The following is a 12,211-nucleotide window of genomic DNA, read 5'->3' as shown; positions in this document are numbered from 1 at the left end:
TTATTTTTGCTGCCAGATATGAAAAGAGTTCTGATATTGCTAGAATAGCATTTTAATGCAGTAAATTACAGCAAGAGTTAGGTGTGTGTACTTCACTCATAAACCTAAACAAGCAATTTTCAAAACATTAAATGGCTGAAGACACTTCTCCATGGAGGTCTGTGCCTAATCCAGGGCAAAGCTGTACACTAGGATAATACACAACAGTCAAGCTAATGAAAGGAGATGGCAGTAATCAATCGCAAGTATGCAGAGATCACATTTCAGATATCAAGCAAAATTATTTTTCTTCAGAATTGCATCACTGATAAAAAAAAAAGCGCTCCACATTTCCCCTACACAATTTCACTGCCTTTTGCCATTTAAACAGGATTACAGCAACATAAGACTTCAAAATATTCCAAAGCTCTTTGAAAGACACATATAGAAACATCCACATACTTTATACTGAAAAACATTGACCTTACTGTCCTAGAAATGACATTAAGAAATCATCTCTTGCCAAAAAGGTTTCCAGTACAAGTTGTCTACATAGTCCCCTGAAAACCTGCACTACATAGGAAAAGCCACTTATGAATAGATTCCTGAATATTCACTGGGTCACTAGTTAAATGCTGTGCTAACACACCATTCTGAACCAAATCAGGATCAAATATACTCAGATCATCCCAAGTAAGCATTTTGAGATTTTTAAGACAGGCACGGGCAACAAAGGAAATTCAAAAACATCTCTCATGCAATAAAAGCATCAAATCAGGCCAATAACAGAAAGCAGCACTCCAAAACACAGCCTACTGGTGTTACATGTTAAGCAAACCTAGTGACAAATAAAAGAAAGTATGAAAAGTTTTCAGTGTGAAGATTAAGGTAGAGTTAGGAAATACATGAAGAGCTGTCACCTACCGCTGCTCAGTCAGATGTAAAAAGATGGCCAGTAGCTCTCCTACTTATAAGACCCCAGAGAGTTGCAAGCTATTGAGTCAGAAAAGTCGAAAAACCTCGTGACTGATAGACACATGGTCTGTGGAAAAAAACACTGCAGTGTTTCTCTTGCTAGTACAGCAAGAAAACAATATATTTAGGACTAGAACCGCAGTTTAAAAAAAAAAAAAAAAAAAACACCACACAATCAAACCCCAAAAAACCACACTCTGTTATTACATAGCATCTGTTGGAAAAAACACTAAAATAGAACATACTTTCGGGTGTTGGACTTTTTTGCCCTTTTGGGGGTGGGGGGGGGGCAGGAGAGGGTGGGGAGTGTTCTTTAAACGTGAGAAACAAATACAGTATTGGAGCGAGTTCTTTTTCTGATGCAATGGCCTGCAACAGTCAGAACCCAGAAATTCCCTGTGGAAGTCATCATGAGGCCAGAGTTCACTATAACACACGCTTTGACTTACACATGTTCAAACTTAGGTTAATCCTAGTTTCCACATACTAGAGTTTCCTTTAGTCTTTTAAAGGCGTGCTTTGCCATTTTGCTTACGAAAGCTTAAATTGTAAAGTTTCATAGTCTCCAACACTTGTGCACGATTAGCGAGATGTATTTTTGAAGTCTGAAGTTTTATCTTTTCTTCTGTAGTCTAGCATATTACAGGTGTTAATTAGTGCACATCTCACCAGAACAGAAGCTGTCATGCTCCAAATCAAGATTTAAACTTACAGTTCTGAAATAAGATAAAAAAACAGAGCTTCCTAAGCAAGTATTTCAGAGCAGTTAGAGTATTTTTTCATTATCTATCGCTTCTCTCTTACATGGAAGGTTCAAAAAATTAATCCAAGTATGGCACAGTTAATATATTAATCATTAGGGATTTCCATTGTGCATTTAATACAATCTCTGTAACAGATAAATCTAAGCATGGAAACCGGAAAGACTTCCTGGGCATTGCCCCGGAAAACAAGGCCAAATGCAGAGAAGACAGTACTACAACTATCGAAATAAGAGTCAATAGATTTTTAGCATTTTTCCTTGCACTGTGAACTTCTGCAGCTGAAATGCTAACTGCCTTTCCTTGCCAAACAAGCTCCTCCAGCTTTCCGTGCAGGTTCTAGTGAAGGACAGCCTTGCAAGCCAACTGACGCCAACAGCATTTCACAGACGGTCTCCGATAACAGACATGCATATTATATTAGTAAGATCGCCAGCAAACATGCATGTTTTCCTCACACTCTTTCCTAAGACCATATACGATTATGACTTTAAGTACACTTATTATTGTACCTACAATACTCATCCTCAAACACAGGGCAAAACTTCATTATGAACAGACACTGTGCATCTATCTGTGACAGAGACGGCATCCTGACCGGACAGCAGGTAAGATAAAGAGCAAAGAAAACTATTCATCCATACATGAACTGAAAGAGTGGAGCAATGGGATTAATTAGCAATATGCAAGAGAGCTCAGTTGTCCTTATTTATATCAATTTGACTCTATTAAAAATAGTTAAAGAAACAGCAGAAATAAAATGGAAGAATTCATCTTAAAATTACAACAAGCCCTTAACTACTGGAAATCCAGCTTTGCAAACAAAGTCAAGAGGATAACACTCTCCTGCTGAAACTAACACTAAAGGGCACACACAGACTCAATGATTACAAGTACATTTCAATCCACTGCACTGATCGACACAAATATGCTTACTAAAGCTTGCCTTCATCTTACAGTAACTGAGATAACAAGCTAAGTCAAAAGGAGACTGAGGGGAGACTTTATTGCTCTCTGCAGCTACCTGAAAGGAGGTTGTAGCATGGAGGGGGTCGGTCTCTTCTCCCAAGTAGCAAGTGATAGGACAAGAGTAAATGGCCTCAAATTGCACCAGGGGAGGTTCAGATTGGATATTAGGAAAAATTTCTTCCCAGAAAGGGTTGTCAGGCATTGGGACAGGCTGCCCAGGGAAGTGGTGGAGTCACCATCCCTGAAAGTGTTTAAAAGGTCTTTAGACGAGGTTCTTAGGGACATGGTTTAGTGCTAGAGTTAAGTTATGGTTGGACTCTATGATCCTGAGGGTCTCTTCCAACTGAAATGATTCTATGAAATTACAGTGGAAACAGTTAGGATTGGTTTTAAGCTGTCTCTGTAAAGATGAAGTTCAAGTGTCATAAAATGCTGTAAAATTTTTAAAAAAGACTAAAAAAGAAAACCTTTCACGTGCATGGGGCAGAAGAGTCATTAAGTGGACACAGCAGGAAAGTTGCATCACTCCTGTGAACTCACTGCCCACATTCCTGCATAATCAGAAGACTCATTTTTGCTGAGGCAACTTCGGAGATATTTCATCATTTACATGACACCAACTCTTCTAACCACCTTCAAAGGAACATCACTGTCATTAAGTCATTTTCTTTTACTTAAAAAAAGCCCTTGAACTTCAAAAAGACTGAAAAGAAGCTGAACCATCTGTTTCCATGTGTTTGGTTTTGCAATAGTTTTAGACCAAGTAAAACTAATACTTTTAGACAGGTCTTTACCATTACTCCCGTAGAGTACCTTAGCAATCGCCTGTATATGTGGGTCATAAACCCAGTAACAAGGATGCTTTTCTAAATACAAGCTTATTCAAGATTAGTAAATTACCGATGCTGAATGAAATAGTGGTAGTTGGTTTTACCCGTAGGTATTAAGATAAATTGGCATTCTCTCTTCCAAAAAAAAGTTCTTTTAGAACAACTGGTTTAAAATGCTACAGAACATAAGTGATTTTTGAAGTAACTATTTAGTTGTTCCAAACCACACACCACCAACTTGTTCTTTAAGTGGGTTAAGAAATGGAACATGCAAGCATCTGCTGGCTCAGCAAGGCTATTCAAAACATGAAAACAAAGCTGTGGCCTTTTTCTCATTCTTACCTATTGAAGAATACAAACACGACAAACTTCTCTTTTTAGAGTAGAAGCAGCCACCTTATTTTTCCTACTGAAAACGTTTAAATCACATATGCTTGAAACAGTTTGAAATTCAGGAAAGAATGAATGGCACTCCTTCCTCAGCCCAAGAAGTGAAGGAGCATCCATGCGAGTACCAATGACACAACCCACCACTGCAGCTGATGGTGCTAAACAAACCTCCCCACACACACACACATAATCACAGCCCCCCAAAAAAGGCCACCCCCTTCCTTGCCTTTTCTTCAAACTATAGAGCAGGGGAGGGAAGAAGCAAGTTCCTTCCCCATTCCCAGCCACACTTTTCCCTCTCATCAGCTCAGGCAGTCCTGCAGCCCCAAGTCCTTAAAGAAAATGCTTTTTTGGCAGATCAAGTCGCACACCTGAGTTGTCCTGTGAGCACGTAAGTATTGAATCCAACACAATGGAAGCAGTTACAGCATGGAAATGGGGACGGCAAGAGTAAGATCATACGGTTTGAAACATCTGACAGCTCAACCAAATTAAGTGTGATGTGAAACTACACCTTCACTATTTTTCCTTAGTAAGATGAAGGAAGCTGGTGAAGCTACCTAATTACATGAGACAACAAGGAAGTACAATTTGAATAACACAGTAATTGCTTTTTATTTGGGCTCTCAAGACAATGACTCTGTTTTTAATAATAAAGAGTCAAGCCTTCTCTTTCAACTTTGGCTGGGGAAAAAGAAGTATGTAATAACTATCAGCTAAGCAAAACCTTCTGAAAAAGACATAGAAAACATAACTTTTAACCCCAACAGATTCTAGAAAAACAGAAAGTCTCCTTTATACAACCCAGTTTAAAAAAACCCCACACATACACACACAAACACACACACCAAAACAAAAACAAACCACACACACACATGCACAAAAACACACCCCACCACACATACCAAAAACCTCACCACAACCTAAAATTCCCACGCAAACAAAGATATAGCAAAGCTTCAAGATAAAAAGCTTCTGTTGTGGCTAGTAGCTAGCAACACAGAGCTCTAGAAGAAAGCAGTTCTTCAAGGTTCACTTTAAGTGTTTATGTCCCAAGAGAACAAGATGACTAAAAGCATAGAATATGAAACACTAAGAACTAGCATTTGGTCTTCCCTGAACTAGTTCTTCTGGGTATTGTTTGTTTAGAAAAAGTACGAAGATGACAGAAATTACCTCCAAGTCCAGTGTCTTATAATTCCATATCCTATGTATCTCTCATTGTATAAAATCAAAATACATCACAAAAATACCATTTAGAACACTGCATGAAATACACTTTAGATTCTCTATAATCTTGAAGAGTAAAGGATGCCCACCTACATTAACTATGATTAAAAACAATACTTCATCTTACAGCATGCATCTAAAGAAATATATTTCAGTGTTAAAATAGTAGATTCGTGTTTAAAATCTCCACTAGACTACAGTAAAAGAAAAAAAACACGTATGGAAATAAGTCATCAGTGCTGCAAACACCAGGATTATCAAAACACACATCTTGTGTAAGATACCAACTGGTTTCAGACCAGAACACCCACCAGACTGCATTGTACTTTTCTAGCAAGCCAAACTTAATGACTGAATTAATTATCTGCACACACAATTTGTGTGCAGAGAAATTATTTCCTCTACCAGTCTAGAGGGCTATTTTTGTGGAGGAAGCCAGAGGGAGGAGGAAAACTAATATTATGCAAGCATGCAAAGTTACTAAACTGGAGAATTTGCCCAGAACTGTAACCTTCACTCCTGGGCAGCTTTTAAGTGATGAACAGCACAGAAAAAACATACAGCAATACACATGAGCTCAGTCAGAACAACATGACAGTACTAATGTAATTAAAACTAGCAAAGGTATGTAGAGCTGCCAGCTTATCTGGCTTGATATTATGAGTGTCGACAACAATAGCAAAGTTTAACTTACCATAAACTTACCATAAACCATTCTGAGAGAGGCTTTCCAGTGATCTTCAGAGAACTGAAAGAACAGTTTCTGCAAATCCTGCTGGCCTGCCATATACTATTTCGTAGCTTTCATAAAATACAGTTATACATAAGGTTTAGAAGCCCTCATGAAGGTAAAAGATTAAGAGAATCAAGATTTTTTACAAGAAAAGCTGCTTCTAACAATCTACTTAGTACTGCAGTACTTTTTGGTTTATGTTGCCATTACTGCAAATACATGAAGATCCTTACAGTCTTTTTACAATGATGTTTTGCTTAAAATAATACAACAAACGTATAAAACCAGATTTCTTATAAATATGAAATGCCTGTGTTAAAAACTGTAGGTTTGTGGGGAACAGAAATATACATTTGCATAGAACAAGCCAATAAATTTCTGTAATGAAGAAATTATTTTGCATTATTTTACTCAATTTTTCAGTACAAAATCCTGGCATCTTCCAGATAAGATTTCCAAAACAGGGATTTCAAGGGTTTATCATCAGCTGTTCTCCTTGGCGTAACAGCAGAAAGCTTTGCTTGTGGAAATATTTTTGAGAAGCAGATAGAAGTAGTTATTTTAAATTTTCTGGTGTACAGAATGTTTCTTAACTAAAGGTGTTTGTAGGCTTTCTAGCCTTCACAAAATTTTCCTACACAACATAAATAAGATTTTACTTAACACACTAATAAAAAAAAGAGCCAAATAGAATGACTAGTAGGCAATGCCAGCAATTTAATTTGCAGAAGAGAAAGCAATATATAGCATCAGTAACAGCACTGTAAGTCTTATTTTAGCAGCAGTGTTCACTCTTGGCTGTGGAATCACAGCTGGCACCTTCTAAAGCAATATGCACAAATGATCAGAGTGGTATGCGTAGGCAATAGATCACAATATTAAAGAGCACAAGAATAAACACACCTAAAGACTACCTACTGGAAGCTAAGGGAAACTACTAAGAGAAGAGGAAGGTGACTTAAAGCTGGGAGAAGAGGTGAAACACATGAAAAGCTAACACCATCTAGGGGAAAGATCCATATTCCAGACAGGAAATAATTTGTAACATACAGCATATAGCACTCTTACTTGCAAATCTACAGCAGCAGTTTGAGGCTTGAATTCAAAGCACAGTTCTGTAGTTTACAACAGCCTTTCTTCCCACACATTTAAAAAAAATCCCATACTAAATTCACAAAGACAGCAGGGTAGAACCTTGACATACCTTCTGCCATTACAGTTCTATCCAAGAACCAAAGCACAACACACCACTCCCAAGAGGAGCTAGTCTACATATCTGAACACCTACTCTTCCATTATGAAAGTCTGAAAATTCAGATACCTCATATTTTTATTGAAAGATTTGCTATGAAGTTTCATCTGAAAATGAGTGATCAACACAACCATTAAAATTCCAAAAAGGAAACCATTAAAGCAGCTTCCATATGACTTAGGAGCCATATATGACCCAAGACAGTCTCCACCTTTACAAAGCATCTCTAACACAGCATGCTGTGTTTTTCCCACAGTGACCATATCCTGACCATTCTAGATAAACACGTTCTTCATTGACAGACACACAGCAATCAAGCAGCAGGAGTCAGAGTTTCAAGGGTGCTGGTATAGTAGAAACAGACTTATAGGTGTATCTGTTCAGGCAGCAATCTGTATTCATAACAGGCAACAGTTCTGCATTCCCATTCTTTCCCTGCTCACCACAGCTATCATGTCACTCAGGGTCCTGTCCCTATGTACTTATACCCTGTTCCCATGATGAGATTCATCCTCACCCTCATTTACCAGCATGCTTCCCAGACATATATCAGTGCTCATCAGTGTGACCTCTGCCGTACGTAGCACAAACAAAGGAGGAGAAGACTACACAACAGAAATCAAAGCTATGGGGGTGAGGAGAGAAAACAGTAAAGATGACTTGTACCTTCCGTAAGTTGTCCCAGTATGTCGGAAGATAAGCAGAAAATCTCCTTCCTGTCACATCAATTCTCAAACCACTATTCACAACACAGACATACCACCTGCATCTTCCCACATGCTTCCTCCACACTGCAAGTTATGCCCATGAGCTGCCACATGCTTTGGGAGCTGCAGCCAAAAGAGATGTAAGGGATTGTATCTGTAACATAATTGTTGGGGAGGGAGAGAGGAAAAAGAGGAGGAAGCAAATAACACTGCATAGCACAGAACTGAAGGTGCAGGAGGCAAAACCAGCTGGAAGCCTTTGATTACACAGTGCTACTCCTCTCTCACTCTATGGGGAATGTAAGGGAGACTGATGGGGGATGTTGAATCCCACCTTCAAGCTACAGGTGCAAATACGTGATGCAGCCTCTGCCTTGAGGGAACCTGACATTCACATGGGTGTCAGCTAGAACCAACACCACCAGATTATGAGGGTAGCTCTGCAGACAGAGACTATTCCGAAATGTTACTGGCCTTCCAGGTCCATCCTCACTCCCATCCCCTCAAACTCCCCACTACAAAACACACCCAGTCTAACTATCCTGTCCTTTTCGAGCGCGTATCTGTTGAATTCTTCTTCCACATCATCCCTCCTATTGCCATACAACCACACAGCCCTGTAACACAGTACTGCCAATATTAGTATCAAACCATAAGCTCCGTACTGCATTTACAAGGCCTTAGGACTAAAGCCTGTTAGGCCTACTTTGGCCAAACTTTTCTAGACCTGCTTGCAACTGTTACTTGATTTAGCTGTGACAGCAATTTCTCTAATTGACCGGGTGCCCATGACTAATTGGTTCTGCTTTTGTTTAACAGGGTATGCTGCAACTGTAGTTTCATATAGACAGCAGTAACAAGCAGTTACTCTGTATAGAACAAGATATTCACAACTCTCCAACAAGGATGTACTGTAGAGAAATACAGGCCTGGTATGGTAGCAGAGGCCTTGAGAAGTAGAGACAACAGGATGCAGCGGAGAAGAGCACAGGCACAGGATAAAGAGAGATGGCTTGTGCAGGATTCTGCACTGGACACCCCACAACTCACCAGCAGTTGGCTAAGAGAAATGCAGGCCTGGAGAAAACTGGTTTTACAGATAGCAAACAAGAAAGAAATTGTATCTAATATATAGTGCCTTTTACATATTTGGATGTAACAGAGCTGCAAACCAATGAAGAGCAAAGGCACATAAGCACTTCAGCAAGCATATAAAAATGATCTCAAGTGGATCCTAGATGAAATTATCAACACAAGTGATCATATTGCTCCTCATGAAGGACATTTGATGCTAACAGCGCACCAGCATCAGGATGAAACCACTGACCTTAGGATTCAGAAGCAGTGAGGTGGTAAGCATAACTCCTTTAACTGAATTATTGCTCCTTCTTTTTTTGTAACAATTAGATCCAAATTAACAATCACTAGGCTCTTAAGATTTCAATTATTCTAACAATAAATTCTTGGCCTCTCTTTTAAGGCATGCTTCCATTTCTCAGACATAAATGAGATTTTGCGCATAGCACCCATGAGAGGCCCATGTTCTGTAACTTATAAACACACAGAAGTTCACGTGGAGATACACAAAGAGAACAAGGTATCCAGTAGGCACCAAGAGTCCCAAAGCATCCCCTGCACACCAGCCACTGTCACTAAAAGGGCCGTGAGCAGCAGTGCTTCAGTACCTGAAGGCTTCTGCACGATTCTGGCATCTACCACACCAGCTACAAAGACAAACACGAGGCCTTCTTTCCTTTAGAGTACAAAGATCCAGCCCTTTCCTCTTCTTTCTCAAATCACACTTGACTCATCGCCTCACCAGAGCTGCTCCCAAGATATACCTGTGAAACAAGCTGATAACAACAGGTGCTACAAAGCAGCATATGTCATAGGTGTGAGGAAAAATAGTCAGATGAGCAAAATACTCATTACCCAGAAAGACCAGAGAAACTAAAACAGTTTACACCCTAACCTGGTAAAGGGCAAGAACCTTAAGTCACTAACATCAACATGTTAATGCAATACACATATAGGCAGTAAGAAACACTTAGACAGAAAATAGTATTCTGTGAAGTAGCTGTCATAGGGAGTGCTTTCATAAGAGAAACACAAAATGACTCAAAAAGGATATAAAAAATGAGCAGTCTAGGTAAGGAAAAACGTTGTAGTTTCTAGTTCGTACATATCTTAAGATGTCAGTTTTCATTTAACTCCTTGTCAGTATTAACTACTAAAAAACACTCTCCAAATTGACTGTATCTTTGTATTTATTATTTTACAGTGACAAGTAACAATAGGGCCTCTCCTGCTAGCATATACATACCCAACATTATTCAGTCAGTATTCCACATGGTTAACATAAGTGCTGTTATACATACCTCTTACACAAAAAAGTTCACAGATGGGGCAGTATCCAAGATGATATGCACATACCCGTAGAAGTGATCTTCTTATTCTCCAGTCACTAAAATACCTAACATCTGCATTTACTAAGGATGCACAAATGACTAAGTTATAGCATGATCTGTAGCACTGTCACACATTTAAAAAAAAATTTTAAAAAAAAAAACAAAAAACACACAATAAAAAAAAACCCCAACCCAAAACCCACTTCGGGCACTGCAACTGAACCAAGTAGCTATTTCTGGCTGACAATCGAGACCTGCGCTCACAACCATCGGTCGCCTGCCACCCTCTGCTCCCGGACAAACCCCCAGAGAACCCCGGAGAGGCTCCATGAAGCACCTAAAAGCGAGCGCAAAGGCGGCGGTAGCAACGCAGCCGCTCCCGCACCAAGTTTCTCCTGCCGCCGCCAGCCCCCACGGCCGCCGGCCTCCCTCCCCACACGGCCACCCGCGGGACACCCACGGTCGCCGTCTCCTCGGGCCTCCGGCGCCGACCGGGCCTGCACGCACAGCCGGTGCCGCTCCCCCGGGAGACGGGCACGGCCGGGCCTTCCGCCGCGACGCCGCCCGGCCAACGGCCACCTGGCCGGGCCTGGCGAGCCCCGCCTGCCCGCCGCCTCCGACGAGGCCGCGAGTCCCGGGCAGGGCCTGACTCAGCGCCGCGGCACCGGCGCTCGCCGCCGCCAGCAGCAGCCCGGGTAGAGGGGCAAGGAGAGGGGGCGGGGATTGCTGCCGCCCTACCTGTCCTCGCTCTTGTTCTTCTGCTTCTTGCCCATGGCGGCGGCCCCGGCGCTCGTCCCGCACCTCAGCGCTGCCCGGCCGCCCGCGCGCGGCCCCGTGCATATGGTAAAGCCGCCCCCGCCGCCCGCCCCGCCCCCGCCGTCCCGGCCTGCCCCGCGACCAGCCGGCGGCCGCGGCGCCGGCCGGGCGGGCGCCTTCCGCACGCTGGCTCCCCCCGGCGGCCGGAGGGGGAACAGGCAGCGCTGCCCGGCGCGGGGCGGGCCAGCGGCGGAGGGTCCCTCGCCGGGAGCACGGCTGGTCTCGGGGGGTTCCAGCGACCGGCTTATTGGAAGCGGCTTTGTTCCCATCAGTTTGGTCCTCGGGCAGCCCTGGAAAATGTCTAAGTGATGCCTCAAATCTGTAGTTTCCCCCCAGCACCCCTGCCAACCTCGTGGGGGGGTGCACAGAAGCCCGGAACTCCTGGCAGAACCATGGCCCCTTTGGCCAGGAGAACCAGCCGAATGGCCAAAACAAAGGAAAAGCTTTTAGCTGGAGGCCAACGGCACAGCTGTGTCAAAGTGGGGGACAGGGAAATTAAGGGGAAAGCTTTTAGGGTGCATGGTGGCAGCACAGCGAACAGGTTGCAATTGGAGTGCGAGGCATGTCAGCAAGCGCTGCCCAGTACACCTCACCGTTCTTCCTCTGCACACACAAGCTGTGCTCCCCCAACCCTTTGCAGGGTTCTGCAGGTCCTTTATCCCCCACTGTCTGACCCTGTGGTGACTGGCCTCCCACCAGAATGGGGGGGTCAGAGTCAGCAGGGCGGGCTTATAGCTCAGGGCAAATCAAACTCAGCTCTTTGGACCGAGGCTCCCCAGCGTCGAGTTTGGTTGCCGGGCAGCAACATTAAAAGGACAGTATTTCCATCCCTCCTCATCAGAGTTTCTCAGTATACATAGCTTTTCCTTTCCCCTTCAGGAAGCCTTGCAGCACGAGAGCTGAAATGGTACTGTGCTCGCTCACAGGAGAGCCTGGATACTGCTGCTGTGGGGCAGGAGAACACAGCCTAAGTTCACAAGAAATACGGCACAGAAGTTAGACAGCAAACACAGCATATGCTATAGCAGAGGGTCTCTCAGTTACAACCCCATCTCCTCCCAGACAGGTTTCTCAAGGGCAAAGCAAGAGGGAGCAGGAAAAACAGTGGTCTCAGGGATCACCGACATCACAGTATTTAATATGCTTTGAGAGCTGCACATT

At 42.7% G+C, this 12,211-nt stretch overlaps 1 protein-coding gene across 1 annotated transcript in view; it reads right to left on the bottom strand.

The window, feature by feature from the left end:
* EIF5B (eukaryotic translation initiation factor 5B) overlaps nt 1–11,093 on the bottom strand; it is a 38,434-nt gene extending 27,341 nt beyond the window's left edge. Inside the window, exon 1 of the mRNA XM_065651320.1 lies at nt 10,973–11,093. Within this exon, the coding sequence (XP_065507392.1) occupies nt 10,973–11,007 (35 nt within the window). The 5' untranslated portion in view covers nt 11,008–11,093. The remainder of the gene's footprint in view (nt 1–10,972) is intronic.
* Between the last annotated feature and the right edge of the window lie 1,118 nt (nt 11,094–12,211).

This window comes from Caloenas nicobarica, chromosome 1 (assembly GCF_036013445.1).
Source record: "Caloenas nicobarica isolate bCalNic1 chromosome 1, bCalNic1.hap1, whole genome shotgun sequence".
NCBI classification, from domain to species: domain Eukaryota; kingdom Metazoa; phylum Chordata; class Aves; order Columbiformes; family Columbidae; genus Caloenas; species Caloenas nicobarica.
This window is presented reverse-complemented; position numbering and strand designations above follow the sequence as displayed.